General features: G+C 40.1%; 1 protein-coding gene across 2 annotated transcripts in view; it reads left to right on the plus strand.

The window, feature by feature from the left end:
- The window catches only part of SBF2 (SET binding factor 2), a 248,125-nt gene that overhangs the window by 206,727 nt on the left and 20,126 nt on the right, over nt 1-21,272 (plus strand). For both annotated transcript variants that reach the window (XM_081335708.1, XM_081335707.1), the window contains 5 exons: nt 1,366-1,553; nt 3,074-3,250; nt 4,460-4,561; nt 5,916-6,101; nt 14,788-14,914. In XM_081335708.1, the coding sequence (XP_081191834.1) occupies nt 1,366-1,553; nt 3,074-3,250; nt 4,460-4,561; nt 5,916-6,101; nt 14,788-14,914 (780 nt within the window). The remainder of the gene's footprint in view (nt 1-1,365; nt 1,554-3,073; nt 3,251-4,459; nt 4,562-5,915; nt 6,102-14,787; nt 14,915-21,272) is intronic.

Raw genomic sequence — 21,272 nt, forward strand, 5'->3', positions numbered from 1 at the left:
ATGTTTATACTCTGTTCACTTACCGAAAAACTAAATCATGAAGAACTTTTGATACACAAGTACTCTTGCTCACATAAATACTAATAGTTATTAAAAAGGGAATAAACATCTAAATTATAAGATAAAATAGAGTCCATATATCTATTAGCTTGTTTTAAGTATTATCTTATGATCACAAGAGATTTGAAACTTACCTATATATACTTTAATCACTGTAACCCTTCACTGGCAAATGTAATCTGCATGTGTTTTTCAATCTGCAATCATTGCTTTTTATGTAGTGCAAGGTATAATCAAGCCCTGTTTTAATAATGGCAAAAGGGGAAGTGATGCTTTGTTTTAGACTTCTTTCATTATTATTATTTTTTAAGAAATGTATAATGTGATCATTTTGTCATCTAATGTTCTTGAATGGCAACTGATTATTTAATTATTTATTAGTAATAATAAAGATTGCTTACCATTTTCTTTATTTCGGAGATTACTTTAAATAATAGTTTACCGTCTTCAGTTTCATCACTAAAAGTCAGCAATATTTGTGTGGCAACACTTCATTACTTTTTAATCATGTCTGTTGCTATAATACAGTTTCTCAGTAATAATATCAATTGATCTGGAATTCTCAGATGCATTACTAATTTTGTTGAGCAGTGACCCTCAGACCAAACATGACTTATATTTTAATACACTTGCTGTTTTCAAAGAGCATGTTACTTCACATTACAGTTTTCTAGGGCCAGAAGAGTTGAGGAACCATTGATGGGAAACAGTAGAATCCACTTATCTCTATTACATGTAATGACCATCTACACTGTAATGGTAGCATATTTCTGGCATCAGCTAGATTGCTCCGATCATATGACTAACTTCAGTCTTAGTGCCTGAGGAATAAGAAATCACATGGCCCAAGTTCAGTGTACTAATGTTAGTAGCAATATAGGAAGTGGTTTTATAATGGCATATATGCCAACAGCATCATATTAATTAGTAACTGCTTTTTTCTGTTCTCTAATCCCAATGCAAATTAATTTACTTCACTTAAAAGAGGCACACTGGTTCTAGGTAATGTGATTGCACAATATCTACAGCCAGCTGAATATACAGAAATGGGAGCTTCATAAAGTATTAAACATGAGGTGATTTGAATGTGATTATTATGGTCAATCATAGTTATCAATTCAGAGCAGGTATGTTATATGTAATGTAATTGATTATAATAGCAATGCAAATATGTTTCAAAGTAATATACACATAGGACATTTGCAACTGCCCAGAGGCATTGGGAGGCAGCATATAAATTTAATTTGAAAACCTCATGCATGCGGAAATGCAAAATATTTCATTACATGTTTAATTTTTATGAAGGTGTGTGGGCCAGCCTGCGTTCTAGTGGTCGATTTATCAGCACTCAGATGCCATTCCTTGATGTGGGTGCAAGATTAGCAGGAAAAGATGGTTCACCTTCATACACCAGCAGCAGTGCCTATTTGCAGAACCGACTCCTCAAGCGACAAGCTGCTCTTTACATATTTGGAGAAAAATCTCAACTCAGAGTATGTCTGTTTTCCATATACACTTCTAGGCTTTTGGGGGGATAACATTTTGACTTGTTTATAACTGTAATGCAACACAACAGTGAACTGTGTCCATTGGAACGCTCTTGGTTTCAATAAGTCTTAAATCTCAGAATCGTGCTGGACTGCAGGATCTCAGTTGAAATATCATAGGGACAGGGATTCTGTCCTTTCAGAGCCTTTCAAGAGATACTCCATGCATTATTAGAAGCAGCAAAATCAGAAAGAAAGGAAGCTGCTAAGAAGCATCCCCGAAAACCTCCCTAAAGGCCTAAAATGGTATCACCAAAACTTGTCAATCCAGTCTTGAGGTACTGGAGAGCACAGGAGTAGAACCCTGCAAGTTTCATATGGCTGGGGGAACTCAGGTTGCCCATCCCTGCATTAGAATATAATGTGTGCAAAGCTGCCCCCCACTACACAGTGACCACTGAGAGCAACATGTTGAACATGATACTTGGAGCCTAACAATATAATTTCATTATTAGTTTTAATTAAGTTATTTTATTCTGTTAAAATTAAAGACTATTTGTCACAGTTCATTCTTTTCAGTGGAATGGTTGAGTAGAGTGTCCACACATATACGCGTATACGCGTATAACTAACTACACAAATGTCATGTTTACATATGACTGGAAGATCTGAATACGATTGCATTTACTTATTATTGTTCAGTGTTGTGTTTATTCATTTAACATATTTCATAATAGCATTTCAGGACCATGATTTTCATGAGGAAGCTTATGACACAAAATGGTAGATTCAGTACTAAATTTTAAAAGTACCTCAAGTTTCAATTGTTGTTAGTTAAGCCAAGTAAAATACAGTCAAATGTATAACAGCAGCAAATACCATAAAACTTTTTAAAATTGAAATCTAGTGGCAATTTTAAAGCACAGGTTGGTTTTCAGCCAATCAGCAGATTTGAATCCAAACCATAACAATTATATATAATATTAACAGTATGCATAGCAAAATGTTCCTGCAACATTTATAGTGGTGTCCCAACAAAGTCACATAAACTGAGAAACCCTTGAAATCTTAATAGCACTTTTATGTTCAGTAACATCCGCTATAATCTTCTCTCCCAGTATCCAAAACTAAAGGAAAAGTCCAAACGTGGACTTTTCATTACCATTTTTCATATTATTCTAATTAGATTCCAGGGAAGAGAAAAGCCACAGTCTGCATTACATTGATTTTGTAATTTTGATACAAGGATCTGCATAATATTTTTTAAAATGTACTGTTATCACATTACAGAAAAATAGACCAAAAAGAGAAGGTCAAGAAGTCATTTGAGCTTTGCAGCCAAAAAACAAATACAAGGAAAGTTATGTAAGATATATATTATGCCTAGTAATACCATGTCATTTCAAGTCTCAGAAAAAATGTTAAGTTCTTCCAAAAAACGGGGTAGCAAAACTAAATCCTTTAATAAATATTTTAAGTGTATGTTTAACATGAATAACATAAATAAAGGCATTCTTTGTCCACAGGGCTTCAAACTTGATTTTGCTTTAAATTGTGAATTTGTTCCAGTTGAATTTAGTGACATCCGGCAAGTGAAAACTAGTTTTAAAAGACTCATGAGTGCTTGTGTTCCTAGCAATATTCCAGCAGATTCTGAAATAACATTCCTGAAAGCTCTTGGAGAGTCTGAATGGTTCCCTCAGGTAAAGTGATATGGGGCAGTCATAAATGCATGTGATTTCTGAGGGAAAACTAAGGCTATTTTGATTCTGTAAAAAAATTCATCATCATTTTTTTCTGCATTAAATAAAATCTATATTTCTATAGACACAAATAAACATCCTTCAGTGAATATTTATATAATGGCAAAATGGATTTAACCACTGGGATACTCACTTAATCACAATCAACCATAAAAATGTTGCATTTGGCTATAATAATTTAAATCTTCTCTTTAAGTCAATTTCCATTTTCTGTTGCTTTTTTACAAAAGAAATTCAGTTTAGAAACTATTGTGATAGATTATCCCATAGTAAATGTGTCAGCACTATATTATTGGCTAAGTCAGGATTATGGCACAAGTATATTGAAAATAAATAGAGTTTTTTTCTTGATAATTGTTTGTATTTAAACATTTTAAGGTTATTTGATATCCAATGTAGGTTACAAGTGTTATCCAGTCATTTATTTTTTGAAGGCCATTGACAATGCAATGAATTGTATTGTGGAGTTTAATCCCTAGAATCTATATAATTACCGGTATATCATGTTTTGTAACTGTAAAACATGTAACATGCCATAATATAGTATGAGCGCCAACTGGACTTGAAAAATTTATGAATAATTCTATATCAAAAGAGAACAGCACCTGGCTAATTCTGGTTGCCAAATCTGGTTAATATTTAAATGGAGGACCATCAGAAAATTGAAGATGTAAAATTAGACTTGTAAGATAAAAACAAATTCTGAAGGAAGGCATTGATCAGTCACTTGTATATTATTGCCAAGAAAATAATATAAATGTGTCCATTAAATCTTTGCTCTGAAGGCAAACTTTAACTAAAGCATTTGATCCATAAAACTCCTTTATGGATCAGTACAAGGGTACCCATATTATTTAAAGCTGTGTAAGCATTTTTATTTAATAGGGGGGAAAAGATGTTCCCTGTCTAATCATGAGGTCTAGAACTACTAATTCAAATGTGGGTCCAAATGAGCAGAAAAAAACCCTCACTGTCCTTAATTTTCCATTTTGTTGTTTTTGTTTTAAACTTTGTAATCTATTAGTTCAATAAGGCTTGATTCCAGCTGAGTATCTAATATTTTCAATAGTTTTAATAAAACAAAAAAAATTAGTCCTTCTATAAACTATCATTCATCTTAGTAACCTGTTTCCTTTATGTTTTGTATAGCTTCACAGAATAATGCAATTGGGTGTTGTCATATCAGAGCTACTTGAAAACGGTTCCTCAGTTTTAGTTTGTCTGGAAGATGGCTGGGACATCACAGTGCAGGTCAGTTATTATGATCTGCATGTATAGCAGGCAAAGAGTGAGTGACTGGAGTATATTTGGACACGGAGTGTAATATGAAGGGGAAATTAAATAAAAATTCCTTTTGATGCTGCAGAGAAAAGCTTTCCATTAGCAAAGGGAACCAATCCCCTCTAGTGGAAGGGGATTATCTTGATCAAAATGTTTTATACTTAAAGCTCAATTATATCCTGAAAGCATTTTGAGAATACACAAACGAAAAAGAAATGCATTTCATTTAAAACCCCATCATTCAAAAGAATATCCTGTGAACACTTTTCTAGAGAATTTTAGCTTTATCTCTAAAATTCTTTGTTCCTCTTCACAAACTGAAGTACAATTTCCACAACTGTTTTAAATAAGATGTAATAAGGCCCAGAAAAAAGTAGTATCTCTCATACCTTCTTATCTGCAAATAGTCTTCTCATATACTATTAAAGATGACTTCCTGATGAAAAACTAGAGGTAAGAAATTGTTATCCTATGGAACAAACAAATAAAATAAATATGATTGTATTATTTCAAAGTTTAAAATTTATTTTGTCTTAAATTGAAAATTTCTGAATTTCCATAAAATCTAGCATTATCAAAAATTAGCTATCTGATTTTATTGCTTGAGCCTGATGCTTAATATTTCCATTTATGTCTATGTCTAATTCAACCCTGGATTAACCATTAAGCAAAAAAAAAAAGTCCTTAGGACTCCAAGAGAAAGAGGGTAACATATTTTTTTCCTCTATCTACCAGGCCCTTAACTCTCTCACTACCATACTCAAATTTAGTCAGATTTTTGTAATTATCGTTTTATGACATAATCTGCATTTTTTTTTAAAAAAAACATATATTTTTGGCATGGTAACTGACTAAAGTTTAAAAGTTTAATTTGAAGGTGTTATCACATTTCTTTCCTTCTCATAGTGTGAGAGTTTTGAGCTATGCTCAGATCAGAGGTCCCCAACCTTTTGTGCACCAGGGACCGCTTCCATGGAGAAAGGTTTTTCCATGGACTGGAGGGTGCATGGTTTTGTGTGCTGCCTGCATCCTGCAGATGGGGCTTTGCTTGTTTGTGCGGACCAGTTGCTGGCATACTGCGGCCCGGTACTGGTCTATGGACCTGGGGTTGGGGACCCTTGGCTTAGAGCATCCATTGGGGTTAATCCTCATGTTGTATCAGGACAATGCAGTTTTGAAGAACTACAATTGAGCAGTTTCAGAAAGTAGATTTATATCTAAACAGAAAAGTCTTATCCTAATGGTAGATGGAAATAAAAAGTGTGTTTGGTTGTGTATATAAAAGCATCCAGTATTAACATGCCAGTATCATTTTGTGGCCTAGGTGGTGTCTCTTGTGCAATTACTCAGTGATCCATTCTATCGAACACTTGAAGGATTCAGAATGCTAATAGAGAAGGAATGGTTATCATTTGGTCATAAGTTCAGCCAGCGCAGTAATTTAACTCTCAATTGTCAAGGAAGTGGATTTGCACCCATTTTTCTGCAGTTCTTGGATTGTGTGCACCAGGTAAGCCTAGATAAATGAGCACATTTATGTACATAATGGATATGTATTCATTTATAAAAATAATAACCTGCATTTTAATTGTTTATAATCAGAAATTGAGAGCCAGTTTGGTGCAGTGGTTAAGGCATAAGGCTAAGAACTGGGAGATCATGTGTTCTAGTTCCACCTTAGGCACAAAACCAGCTGGGTGACCTTGAGTTAGTTACTTTCTACCAATAGAAGAAAATATTTGTAGCTCAGGGTTGAACTGTGGGTACTAGCACTAGCACTGATGATGTTGCTAGCGCAATGAAATATCTGCAAGAAAACCACCATATTCAAAGAGCACCAAGGACCCTGTAGTTGCTTTCTCTCAGTCCTAGGAAGAAGGCAATGGCAAACCACTTCTGAAAAATCTTGCCAAAAAACCTGCAGACACTTATCCAGATAATCTCCAGGAATCTGACATGATTGAACAGAAGAAATTCTGTGTGCCTCGGCATATAGTCATGCTAGCCACCTGACCATGGAAATGTCTTCAGACAACTTTGGCTCCCTCAGCTAAAAAACAGAATAGAATAGAATAGAATACTTTATTCTTTATTGGCCAAGTGTGATTAGACACACAAGGAATTTGTCTCCGGTACATAAACTCTCAGTGTACATACAAGCAATAAGTGATAAATCATGATCATCATAATAAAATAAAATCATGATAAATCATAAAATACAACTCTCAGTGATGGTCATAGGATACTAAAAAAAATCTAATCATAATAGGATACTAAATAAAAGCAATCAACATAAATTGTGAGATACAAACAACAAAGTTATAGTCATAAAAAGCTAAGGAAATAGGTAATAGGAAAGATGAGAAAGATAATAGTAATAGAAATACTAGGTGGTTTGACATCTCAGGGTATAGGACAGTGTTGTGGGAATTAGTTGTTTAGCAGAGTGATAGCATTGGGGGGGCACTGTTTTTGTGTCTGGTTGTTTTGGCATGCAATGGTCTATAGCATCATCTTAAGGGAAGAAGTCAAAACAGATCATGTTCAGGATGTGAGGTGTCTGTAGATATTTTCACAGCCCTCTTTCTGGCTTGTGCAATATACAGGTCCTCAATGGAAGGCAGGTGGTTGCAATTATTTTTTCTGCAGTCATAGCTATCTGTTGAAGTCTGTGTCTGTCTTGTTTGTTTGCTGTGCCAAACTAGATAGTTATAGAGCTGGAAATGATAGATTCAATAATCCTTTGCAGAACTGTATCAGCAGCTCCTTAGGCAGTCTGAGTTTTCTGAGTTGGCACAGGAAGAACATTCTTTGTTGGTTTTTGATGACATTTTTCGTGTTAGGCATCCACTTTAAGTCCTGAGATATTATAGAACCTAGAAACTTGAAGGTCCCTACTATTGATACTGTACTGTGTTGTCTAGTATTGCAAGAGGTGGTAGAATAGGACAACTTCTCCTAAAATCTACTATCATTTGTACAGTTTTGAGTGTGTTCAGTTCAAGATTGTTCTGGCTGCACCACAGGGCCAGTTGATGGAGTCAGCTGTAGGAGACTTGGCAATTGTTGGTATATCTCAGATGGAGATGGTAGCAATAGCTGACAGTGGTTTCCTCTCAAACCTACAGTAAAACACATTCAGGTCACCTGCCAGTTGTTGGTGGAGTTATTGGAGATGAACACTGCTCCCTAGGGATGGACACAACTGGACAGGGGAAGCCTTTACCTTTTAATTGAGTTCAGCAGTTATGAAAATGGAGTTATAACCACTATATATTTTTCCAATCTTGTATTCCTTAGCAAATGGGCACATCCTCATCCAAAGTTTTGGCTTATAGAACAGTTGGGAGAAGAGAATCTGTTTTATCTTCTCCATATCATTTTCAAGCAATTTAAATCCCTCCCTCTACATCAAACATTTCAATGAGTCACAAATTTGGGAGTGTAGCTTGATGTAGCAAGAACAGATAACATCAGTGTAAGTTTTATGACCCCTTCATGGATTACTGCCTTGTCGTGGCGAAGGGGCTTGCATAATTCAGTGAAGCTATGAGCTATGCCGTGCAGGGCTACCCAAGACGGACAAGTCACAGCAGAGAGTTCTAACAAAACGTGATCCACTGGAGAAGGAAATGGCAACCCACTCCAGTATCTTTGCCATGAAAACCCCATGGAGAGTACCAAAAGGCAAAAAGATATGATGCTGGAAGATGAGCCCCTCAGGTCAGAAGGCGTCCAATATGCTACTGGGGAAGAGCAGAGGGCTAGTACTAGTAGCACCAGAAAGAATGAAGCAACTGGGCCAAAGCCGAAAGGACGCTCAGCTGTGGATGTGTCTGGTGGTGAAAGGAAAGTCCGATGCTGTAAAGATTTTTTCTCCATAGGAACCTGGAATGTAAGATCCATGAATCAAGGAAAGCTGGACGTGGTCAAACAAGAGATGACAAGACTGAACATCGACATCTTAGGAATCAGCGAACTAAAATGGACAGGAATGGGTGAATTTAATTCAGATGACCATCAGGTATACTACTGCGGGCAAGAATCCCTCAGAAGAAATGGAGTAGCCTTCATAGTCAATAAAAGAGTAGGAAAAGCAACACTGGGATACAATCCCGAAAATGACAGAATGATCTCAGTTCGAATCCAAGGCAAACCATTCAATATCACAGTAGTCCACGTCTATGCCCCAACCACCGGTGCTGAAGAGGATGAAATTGACAGGTTCTATGAAGCCCTACAGCACCTTATAGAACTAACACCAAAAATGATGTCCTTATTATCATGGGGGATTGGAATGCTAAACTAGGAAGCCAAAAGATAACCGGAATAACAGGCAAGTTTGGCCTTTGGAGTACAAAATGAAGCAGGGCACAGGTTGATGAAATTTTGTCAAGAGAATATGATAGTCATAGCAAACACTCTTTTCCAACAACCCAAGAGACGACTCTACACATGGACATCACCAGACGGTCAACACAGAAATCAGATTGACTATATGCTCTGCAGCCAAAGATGGAGAAGCTCTATACAGTCAGTAAAAACAAGACCAGGAGCTGATTGTGGCTCAGACCATGAGGTTCTCATTGCAAAATTTAGGCTTAAATTGAAGAAAGTAGGGAAAAGCACTAGGCGACTCAGGTATGAACTAAATCATATCCCTGATGAATATACAGTAGAGGTGACAAATAGATTTAAGGAATTAGATCTGATAGACAGAGTGCCTGAAGAACTATGGACAGAGGTTCATAACACTGTACAAAAAGTAGCAACTAAAACCATCCCAAAGAAAAAGAAATGCAAGAAAGCAAAATGGCTGTCTGAGGAAGCTTTGCAAATAGCTGAGGACAGGAGGGAAGCAAAAGGCAAGGGAGAAAAAGAAAGATACATCCAATTGAATGCAGAATTCCAGAGAATAGCTAGAAGAGATAAGAATGCCTTCTTAAATGAACAGTGCAAAGAAATAGAAGAAAACAATAGAATAGGGAGGACTAGAGTTCTCTTCAAGAAAATTGGAGAGATGAAGGGAACGTTTCATGCAAATATGGGCATGATAAAGGACCAAAATGGTACGGATCTAACAGAGGCAGAAGAGATTAAGAAGAGGTGGCAAAATTACACAGAACTATACAAGAACGAGCTTAACGTCCCTGATAACCACGATGAGGTGGTCACTGACCTTGAGCCAGACATCCTAGAATGTGAAGTGAAATGGGCCTTAGGAAAGCTGAGCAACAACAAAGCTAGTGGAGGTGACAGTATTCCAGCTGAGCTATTCAAAATCTTAAAAGACGATGCAGTAAAAGTGCTACACTCAATTTGCCAGCAAATTTGGAAAATTCAACAGTGGCCATAGGATTGGAAAAGATCAGTTTACATTCCAATTGCAAAGAAAGGCAGTGCCATGTTCAAACTATCGCACCATTGCATTCATTTCACATGCTAGTAAAGTTATGCTTAAAATCCTACAAGCTAGACTCCAGCAGTATGTGGATCGAGAAGTACCAGAAGTACAGGCAGGATTTCGAAGAGGCAGGAACTAGAGATCAAATTGCCAACATACGCTGGATCATGGAGAAAGCTAGGGAGTTCCAGAAAAACATCTACTTCTGCTTCATTGACTATGCTAAAGCATTTGATTGTGTGGATCACAACAAAGTGTGGCAAGTTCTTAAAGAGATGGGCGTACCAGATCATCTTATTTGTCTCTTGAGAAACCTATATGTGGGTCAAGAAACAACAGTGAGAACTGAACATGGAACCACTGATTGGTTCAAAATTGGGAAAGGAGTCCGGCAAGCGTGTATACTGTCACCCTGCCTGTTTAACTTATATGCAGAGCACATCATGAGAAAGGCAGGGCTAGATGAATCAAAAGTTGGAATTAAGATTGCCAGGAGAAATATCAACAACCTAAGATATGCATATGATACCACTCTAATGGCAGAAAGTGAAGAGGATCTAAAGAGCCTCTTGTTACAAGTGAAGAAGGAGAGTGCAAAAGTTGGGTTGAAACTAAACATTAAGAAAACCAAGATCATGGCATCTGGAACCTCTCAATTCCTGGCAAATAGATGGGGAAGAAATGGAGGTAGTGACAGATTTTATTTTTCTGGGCTCCAAGATCACCACAGACGGGGACTGCAGCCAAGAAATTAAAAGACGCTTGCTCCTGGGAAGGAAAGCCATGGCAAATCTAGACAGCACACTAAAAACCAGAGACATCACCCTGCCAACAAAAGTGCGTATAGTCAAGGCTATGGTCTTCCCAGTTGTAATGTATGCCTGTGAAAGTTGGACCATAAGAAAGGCTGAGCGCCAAATAATTGAAGCCTTTGAACTATGGTGCTGGAGAAGACTCCTGCGAGTCCCTTGGACTGCAAGGCGATCAAACCGGTCAGTCCTAGAGGAGATCAACCCTGACTGCTCTTTAGAAGGCCAGATCCTGAAGTTGAAACTCAAATACTTTGGCCATCTAATGAGAAGGAAGGACTCACTGGAAAAGAGCCTAATGCTGGGAAAGGTCAAGGGCAAGTGAAGAAGGGGACGACAGAGAATGAGGTGGCTGGATGGAGCCAATGAAGCAGTAGGCGTGAGTCTAAATGGACTCCAGAAGATGGTCGAGGACAGGAAGGCCTGGAGGAACATTGTCCATGGGGTTGCAATGGGTCGGACGCAACTTCGCAACTAACAACAACAAAGTTTTATGAATTCATGTACATCTCATTGGTGTTTTAAAAAAAAATCTTTCAAGTCGGCACAAAGTAAAATTATGGTTGGATTAGTCAGTTCAATATAATATTTCTAACATGGGCCATGCAGGTGCTTTTTATAAGTCAGTTAATTGACAACGATAGCAATATCGATCTATTGCAGCTCAGATCTAGAATATGAAAAGGCTATATTGCTTATATGAGGTTATAAATCAAGGGACAGGAGAGGACCCCTTACAAGGACGAGCCGAGGAATTTAGTAAATATCTAGTGGACAAAATTGCTCAGATTTGGGCTGGTCTGGACTCTGACTGGGCAGTATCTGACGAGAGGAAAACGATGAGTTTGGCCGAGAACATTTGGGAAGAGTTTGATCCTGTGACTCCAGATGAAGTGGACAGGATCATGGGGAAATTAAGTGCCGCCACGTGTTTATTGGACCCGTGTCCCTTGTGGCTGGTCTATGCGTCTCGGGAGGTTACACGAGGCTGGCTCCTAGCAGTTATCAATGCCTCACTGAGTGAAGGGTACTTCCCTGCCGCCTTGAAAGAGGCGGTAGTAAGGCCCCTCCTTAAGAAACCTGCATTGGATCCAGCTATTTTAAACAACTTTCATCCTGTCTCCAACCTTCGCTTTCTTGCGAAAGTCGTTGAGAGCGTGGTGGCACGGCAACTCCCTTTGGTCCTGGAGGAAACTGAGTATCTGGATCTGTACCAATCGGGTTTCAGGCCCGGATATAGCACGGAGACAGCATTGGTCGCGCTGGTGAATGATCTCTGGCGGGCCCGAGATAGGGGTTACTCCTCTGTCCTGGTCCTATTAGATCTCTCAGCGGCTTTTGATACCATCGACCATGGTATCTTGCTGTGTCGTCTTGAGGGGTTGGGAGTGGGAGGCACCGTTCTACGATGGTTCTCCTCCTACCTCTCGGGCCGTTCGCAGACGGTGTTGGCAGGGGGGCAGAGGTCAACCCCAAGGCCCCTTAGTTGTGGGGTGCCTCAGGGGTCGGTACTCTCGCCCCTCCTGTTCAACATCTATATGAAGCCGCTGGGTGAGATCATTCATGGTTTTGGTGTGAGGTATCACCAATATGCGGATGATACCCAGTTGTTCATCTCCACCCCAAACCAACCCAGTGATGCCCTCGATGTGATGTCCCGTTGCCTGGAAGCGGTACAGATTTGGATGGGAAAGAACAGGCTCCGGCTCAACCCGGGCAAGACTGAGTGGCTTTACATACCAACATCTCGTTTAGTCCAAGAGGTTCCATCTTTGATTATAGGAGGAGAGATGCTACCTCCTGTTGATAGAGCACGCAACCTGGGCGTCCTCCTGGATTCACGACTCAGTTTTGAAGATCATATTGGAGTCGTGGCTAGGGGGGCATTTGCCCAGATTCACCTGGCACACCAGTTGTGCCCCTTTCTGGACCGAGATGCCCTACGTACAGTCACCCACGCACTCGTTACCTCCCGTATAGACTACTGCAATGCTCTCTACATGGGGCTGCCCTTGAAGACCACCCGGAGGCTTCAACTGGTGCAGAGTGCAGCTGCACGGGTAGTGATGGGAGCACCCCGATACTCCCATATTACACCCCTCCTGTGTGAGCTGCATTGGCTACCGGTTGCCCTCCGGGTGAGATTTAAGGTGCTGGTACTTACCTTTAAAGCCCTACATGGCTTAGGCCCAGGATACTTGCAGGACCATCTGCTGCCGGGAACGAATTCCCATTGCCCAGTACGCTCACACAGAGAAGGCCTCCTCAGGGTACCGTCGGCCAGACAATGTCGGCTCGCGACCCCCAGGGGAAGAGCCTTCTCTGTGGGAGCACCAGCCCTATGGAACCAGCTCCCCCCTGAGGTTTGGATGGCCCAAGATCTCCAGTCCTTTCGCCGCAGCCTCAAAACACTCCTTTTCCACCTGGCTGACCTGGACTGACAGGGATTTTAATTATGTTTACAATTTTAACTCTATTCTTTAATTTATTTTAATTTATTTCAATTTTTAATTTTAATTTACTGTACAGAGACCTTTAAGTTTTGTTGTTGTTAGCCGCCCTGAGTCCCCCGGGAGATAGGGCGGGATATAAGTCCCATTAATAAATAAATAAAATAAATAAATATTTTCTGGGAAGATTTTTTTTCTAATCTTATTAACTTCCACATGTATGCTAAAATAAAAGGTTTTTGCTCTGCAAGTCTTATTTCTATAGAACATTATTTTTGTAGAACAAATATCCTCTGTTTCCTCGTGTGCTTGAAGTTGTACAATTATATATTTGGAAATCTAATTTTAGATTTGACTAATTTTAGATATGCACTATAAATTCATAAGAGTTCTACAATTCAAACGATCAAGAGCAATAACTGAAGATTTAACAAATGAATCTCTTCATGTGGTTGAAAAAGAATTGTCCTTATTTCGCCTAGAGAGTACATAGGAAGTTGTGATGCTTAAATTAGAAATGCATCATCTTTTAAATAGCCATTGTTTATGCCAATTTCTCCAGGTGTCAAGTGAATTATTAATGTGAATCGCTATTTCACAATAGCAACATCTGGTAGATCATCCAGTTGTTACTAGGAAGGAAACTTTGGTGACAAAAATGTAATATTACAAATGATGCTTCTCTCACTTTCTTCTACAGTTTTAGTGATTGCTAAATCTTGTGGGAATTATACTATTTGCATAAAATCATTATAAAAATAGAACATCTTCAATTGTTCTCCCTTTCATTTTCCAAACATCAAAATAGAAAGGATAGGTTGTAACTATTATTTTATCCACTATGTGTATATTTTGTAGGTAAGGTAGGAAGACTGATACAGTTCAAAGAATGCTACTAAATTTTATTTTTCCCATTATGTTTGCATCACCAAATACCCAGTAACTAAGGAATTTCTGTATATTCTACAGTCAGTTCTAATGGTTAAAAGAAGTATGGAGATTACATTATATTGTTATATCTACAAACAGACCACGATTCTGCTACCTTTTTCTTTGCTCTGTTATTGGGGGAGCACATTAGAATCATTCTATAGGTAGCATGCTCTTTTTCTGACCACTTAATCTTGATCTGATCGGATCTTTGTCAAGCATTGTTCTGTGTATACCCAGAAGAACAAATTCTATTTCATCATCATCTTCACCATCAGCTTTTAATGCTGCATACTTCAGACACATATACATACACAGGGAGGGAGGGAGAGAGAGAGCGCCCTGTGAAAGAATTTAATCTTGACATCTTTATAAAGCAATGCAGGAGTGAGTAACAAAATAGATCTCCATGGGAAAGGCCATAGAAAAGTCTGTATTTGTATCCCACATCATCTCTATGTGGGAAACATAAAACACCTCTATTTTAATCTTGCTGTTAAAAATGATACGTAAGAGCTAAAAAAAATGAAATAATATAATTTGCTGACTTTGCCCTTGCTAATAAATTAGTTATGACCATTGTTTTATTTGTATCAATTTCAGATTCACAGCCAGTATCCAACAGAGTTTGAATTCAATCAGTATTACTTGAAGTTCTTAGCATTTCATTATGTTTCCAATCGATTTAAAACATTCCTGCTGGACTCAGACTATGAAAGACTGGAACATGGTATGGATCCCAAGTTGACCAATGTCTATTTTATTATTTTTAATTTTTTTCATCAGAAGTGGGTTGAAACAATATTACTGACATTTGCTTTGAATTGAATAATCATAGAGTAATAGAGTTGGAAAGAACCTTGGAGGTTTTCTAATCCAAGTGAAAGAAGAAACTGTGTATATTTGTTTGTTTGTTTATTACATTTAGTGGCTGCCCATTTCACTCACATAGCAACTCTGAGAGATGTACAGTTTTTTTTTAAAGTTAGTATATCTGTCATTTAAACAATTTTTCAAAATTCCATCAGTATTTTCAGAAATTGAAAAAGTATCCTTTAATGGTTCCTAGCAATTGGTTTCATTGCAATATCAGAATATTTTTTTATTTATTTTAATTCCATTTACATCCCGCCCTTCTCCAAAGACTCAGGGCGGCTTACAAGCTTGTTGTTGTTAGCTGCGAAGTCGTGTCCGACTCATCGCGACCCTATGGACAACATTCCTCCAGGCCTTCCTGTCTTCTACCATCTTCTGGAGTCCATTTAAGCTCACGCCTACTGCTTCAGTGACTCCATCCAGCCACCTCATTCTCTGTCGTCCCCTTCTTCTATTGCCCTCAATCTTTCCCAGCATTAGGCTCTTCTCCAGTGAGTCCTTCCTTCTCATTAGGTGGCCAAAGTATTTGAGTTTTAGCTTCAGGATCTGGCCTTCTAAAGAGCAGTCAGGATTGATCTCCTCTAGGACTGACCGGTTTGATCGCCTTGCAGTCCAAGGGACTCGCAGGAGTCTTCTCCAGCACCATAGTTCAAAGGCCTCAATTCTTTGGCGCTCAGCCTTTCTTATGGTCCAACTTTCACTGCCATACATTGCAACTGGGAAGACCATAGCCTTGACTATACGCACTTTTGTTGACAGGGTGATGTTTCTGCTTTTTAGTGTGCTGTCTAGATTTGCCATGGCTTTCCTCCCGAGGAGCAAGCGTCTTTTAATTTCTTGGCTACAGTCCCCATCTGCAGTGATCTTGGAGCCCAGGAAAACAAAATCTGTCACTACCTCCATTTCTTCCCCATCTATTTGCCAGGAATTGAGAGGGCCAGAGGCCATGATCTTGGTTTTCTTAATGTTAAGTTTCAACCCAAGTTTTGCACTCTCCTTCTTCACCCGCAACAAGAGGCTTTTTTGTTCTTCTTCACTTTCTGCCATTAGAGTGGTATCATCTGCGTATCTTAGGTTGTTGATATTTCTTCCAGCAATCTTAATTCCAACTTTTGATTCATCTAGCCCTGCCTTTCTCATGATGTGCTCTGCATATAAGTTAAATAGGCAGGGCGACAGTATACAGCCTTGCCGGACTCCTTTCCCAATTTTGAACCAATCAGTGGTTCCGTGTCCAGTTCTCACTGTTGCTTCTTGACCCGCATATAGGTTTCTCAAGAGACAAATAAGATGGTCTGGTACTCCCATCTCTTTAAGAACTTGCCACAGTTTGTTATGATCCACACAATCAAAGGCTTTAGCATAGTCAATGAAGCAGAAATAGATGTTTTTCTGGAACTCCCTAGCTTTCTCCATGATCCAGCGTATGTTAGCAATTTGATCTCTAGTTCCTCTGCCTCTTCGAAATCCTGCCTGTACTTCTGGTACTTCTCGATCCACATACTGCTGAAGTCTAGCTTGTAGGATTTTAAGCATGACTTTACTAGCATGAGAAATGAGTGCAATGGTGCGATAGTTTGAACATTCTTTGGCACTGCCTTTCTTTGGAATTGGAATGTAAACTGATCTTTTCCAATCCTGTGGCCACTGTTGAGTTTTCCAAATTTGCTGGCAAATTGAGTGTAGCACTTTTACTGCACTGTCTTTTAAGATTTTGAATAGCTCAGCTGGAATACTGTCACCTCCACTAGCTTTGTTGTTGCTCAGCTTTCCTAAGGCCCACTTCACTTCACATTCTAAGATGTCTGGCTCGAGGTCAGTGACCACCTCATTGTGATTATCTGGGACGTTAAGCTCATTCTTGTATAGTTCTTCTGTGTAATTTTGCCACCTCTTCTTAATCTCTTCTGCCTCTGTTAGGTCCCTACCATTTTGGTCCTTTATCATGCCCATTTTTGCATGGAATGTTCCCTTCATCTCTCCAATTTTCTTGAAAAGATCTCTGGTCCTCCCTATTCTATTGTTTTCTTCTATTTCTTTGCACTGTTCATTTAAGAAGGCATTCTTATCTCTTCTAGCTATTCTCTGGAATTCTGCATTCAATTGGGCAGATCTATGTTTTTCTCCCTTGCCTTTCGCTTTCCTCCTTTCCTCAGCTATTTGCAAAGCTTCCTCAGACAGCCATTTTGCTTTCTTGCATTTCTTTTTCTTTGGGATGGTTTTGGTTGCTACCTGTTGTACAATGTCGCGAACCTCTGTCCATAGTTCTTCAGGCACTCTGTCTATCAGATCTAATTCCTTAAATCTATTTGTCACCTCTACTGTATATTCAACAGGGATATGATTTAATTCATACCTGAGTGGCCTAGTGCTTTTCCCTACTTTCTTCAGTTTAAGCCTAAACTTTGCAAGGAGAACTTTGCAAGTCAGCTCCTGGTCTTGTTTTTACCGACTGTATAGAGCTTCTCCATCTTTGGCTGCAGAGCATATAGTCAATCTGATTTCTGTGTTGACCATCTGGTGATGTCCATGTGTAGAGCCGTCTCTTGGGTTGTTGGAAAAGAGTGTTTGCTATGACCATCGTATTCTCTTGACAAAATTCTATCAGCCTGTGCCCTGCTTCATTTTGTGCTCCAAGGCCAAACTTGCCTGTTATTCCAGTTATCTTTTGGCTTCCTACTTTAGCATTCCAATCCCCCATGATGATAAGGACATCATTTTTTGGTGTTACTTCTATAAGGTGCTGTAGGGCTTCATAGAACTGGTCAATTTCACCCTCTTCAGCACTGGTGGTTGGGGCATAGACTTGGACTACTGTGATATTGAATGGTTTCCCTTGGATTCGAACTGAGATCATTCTGTCATTTTGAGGATTGTATCCCAGTATTGATTTTCCTACTCTTTTATTAACTAAGAAGGCTACTCCATTTCTTCTGAGGGATTCTTGCCCGCAGTAGTATACCTGATGGTCATCTGAATTAAATTCACCCATTCCTGTCCATTTTAGTTTGCTGATACCTAAGATGTCGATGTTCAGTCTTGTCATCTCTTGTTTGACCACGTCCAGCTTTCCTTGATTCATGGATCTTACATTCCAGGTTCCTATGGAGAAAAAATCTTTACAGCATCGGACTTTCCTTTCACCACCAGACACATCCACAGCTGAGCGTCCTTTCGGCTTTGGCCCAGTCGCTTCATTCTTTCTGGCGCTACTAGTACTAGCCCTCTGCTCTTCCCCAGTAGCATATTGGACGCCTTCCGACCTGAGGGGCTCATCTTCCAGCGTCATATCGTTTTGCCTTTTGGTACTGTCCATAGGGTTTTCATGGCAAAGATACTGGAGTGGGTTGCCATTTCCTTCTCCAGTGGATCACGTTTTGTCAGAACTCTCAGCTATGACCTGTCCGTCTTGGGTGGCCCTGCACGGCATAGCTCATAGCTTCATTGAATTACGCAAGCCCCTTCGCCACGACAAGGCAGTAATCCATGAAGGGGTTACAAGCTTAGCAGTAGCCTTCATTCTATGTATATGCCTGCTTATTAGGGCTTTCACACACACCCCAAGTGGCATTATTACATAGTCAGCTTAATTGCCCCCAACAATCTGGGTCCTCATTTTACCTACCTCGGAAGGATGGAAGGCTGAGTCAACCTTGAGCCTGGTGGAATGCGAACCTGCACTAATTGCAGGCAGCTGGTGTTATTTAAGGAGGCATTAGCCCACTGCTCCACCAAGAATATGAAGGATTGCTTATCTACAAACGGGCATGTATGCCTTGATTGATTGATTGATTGATTGATTGATTGATTGATTGATTGATTGATAGCAGCTGAGTATGGCTGCTGCTGGCCTGTTTGGTGTTAGGCTGCAGAGGCAGCAAGACGTCTTTGTGGGTAGTGGTGGTTTTGACTCCTGGTAATGTAATGGTGAGGGACGCAGTGGCTCAGTGGGTTAGGACGCTGAGCTTGTTGATCAGAAGATCGGCAGTTTGGTGGGTCGAATCCCGAGTGCCGCGTAACAGAGTGAGCGCCTGTTACTCGTCCCAGCTTCTGCCAACCTAGCAGTTCGAAAGCACGTAAAAATGCAAGTAGAAAAATAGGGACCACTACAGTGGGAAGGTAACAGCGTTCCATGCGCCTTTGGCATCTAGTGATGCCAGCCACATGGCCACGGAGACGTCTTCGGACAAGTGCTGGCTCTTCGGCTTTGAAACGGAGATGAGCACCGGCCCCTAGAGTCGAAAACGACTAGCACACATGTGCGGGGGAACCTTTACCTTTACCTAATGTAATGGTGCTGACAACGAGCCCAGAGGCACTTAGCCTGAGTATACTGGAGTGCTAAGGTAACAAGCAGTGGGAATGAGCTTATCTATTTATTTAGGATTGAAGTCTGCCAAGAGCAGGAGCAGAAGCGTGTTTAGGTTCTGACAGGTTAGCTATATTGGGAGTAGCCTGGGATCTGGTTAGAAAATGGCAGGGTTTGGGGGAGTAATTTGTCTAGGGGAAAGGGCATGCAGTAGCGTTTATGTGGTGATGGGTAGAGAAATATGTGATGGGAGTAGAGAGTAAGGTTACTATGTTTATACCCATTCCACCTTCTAGCCCCCTGGTCATCCCTTGACACCTGAAGCAGTAAAAGAGTAAGCAAAGAAGAAGCCCCCTGGGCTTGGTCATCAGATCTTTGGTGATTCTGGCCTCAGGCTGTTGCCCCTTGCAGGCTAGGTGAGACAAGGCTTTTCCCATCCAAGATCCCATCATGGAACAGAGAGCTGACCTGGCATGTATTACCAAGATCTGATTGGGCAATGGGGGACGAGTCTTCTCTTGGAATTGTGCCTACAATGGTTTCAAGTGCAAACTAGCTGTATCCCCAAAACATGTATATTCTCTCTCTCTTAGTCAAAGGTAATTTTGGAAATTACCATCATCTTGGGAAGCGTAGTTTGAAAACAAAAAAGGTATACGTATACTACATATATAGTCTGCACTGTCAAATCATAATCAACTTATAGTTAATAAAATACTCGTTCTTAAAAATAAATATCTTTACCAATATATTTTTATTCTTTGCTCTTGCATTTTTTATAGATGGGTGTCTTAGTCAAATCACTTATACAATAAGCTAATAACATTACTAGATCTAAATATGTTTTCATTCTTTTCACATATAATTTGTTAAGCATATCTAAGTATACATAGGAGGCATTTGTGCATTTCAGTTTGATTGACTAAAAGAGCAAATATTCATATAGGAAAAATTAGTCCTAAATATTTAAAAAGTTATTGGAATAGTTTATAAAAAATAATGCATTGGAACCAAATAAATACCGTATATACTTGAGTATAAGCCGAATTTTTCAGCCCACTTTTTGGGCTGAAAAATTCCACTTCGGCTTATACTCCAGTCAACAAAAAAACTTACCGAGGACTTGTGCGCGGCCGAGGCTTTGGTGCTTCCAGGATCGCGCGCACCTCTCCCAAGCCACCGCCGTCCGGAGACCTGCCGAAGTTTGGGGAGGTTTGGGGAGGTGCGCGCCTCCCCAAACCTCCCCAAACGTCGGCAGGTCTCCGGACGGCGGCGGCTTGGGAGAGGTGCGCGCGATCCTGGAAGCACCGAAGCCTCGGCCGCGCGCAAGTCCTCGGTAAGCTCCAGGCGGTCACTTGCTTCGCGTCTCCTGAGGGAAGGGGGGGCGACTGGAGCGGGCGTGTTTCCTCGCCTGCTGGGCGCCGCGATTTGCCCGGGGAACGCGCGGGCCCTGAGTGGCAGCGTGGAGCGAGGAAGCGGACAGCCAGGGCTTCCCTGAGAGCCGTGGCCACACAGGGTATTCCTGTGTATTCAGGCTTGCAAAATGGCGGATCGAGCCTCTGTTGGCGGCAGAGGCTTGCAGAGCGCGGATCCAGCCTCCGCCGGCGGCGGAGGCTTGCAGAACGGCGGATCGGCTTATACTCGAGTCAATAACTTTTTCCAGTTTTTGGGGGTGAAATTGGGGGTCTCGGCTTATACTCGAGTCGGCTTATACTCAAGTATATACGGGGTAATTAAAATTCAGCATAATTTCTGTAGAGGACAGCAGAGCTATGTAACTTTCTGTCATTTTTCTAATTTATTTTGAATTTATGTTGCCACTTTTGTTCCATATGGTTACTTGACTAATCAATAAATTATTTTTTTATAAATATTTTATTAATTTTCTAGTTTTACAATCAAA

Source organism: Vipera berus (genome assembly GCF_964194415.1).
Source record: "Vipera berus genome assembly, chromosome: 1".
Classification (NCBI taxonomy): Eukaryota; Metazoa; Chordata; class Lepidosauria; order Squamata; family Viperidae; genus Vipera; species Vipera berus.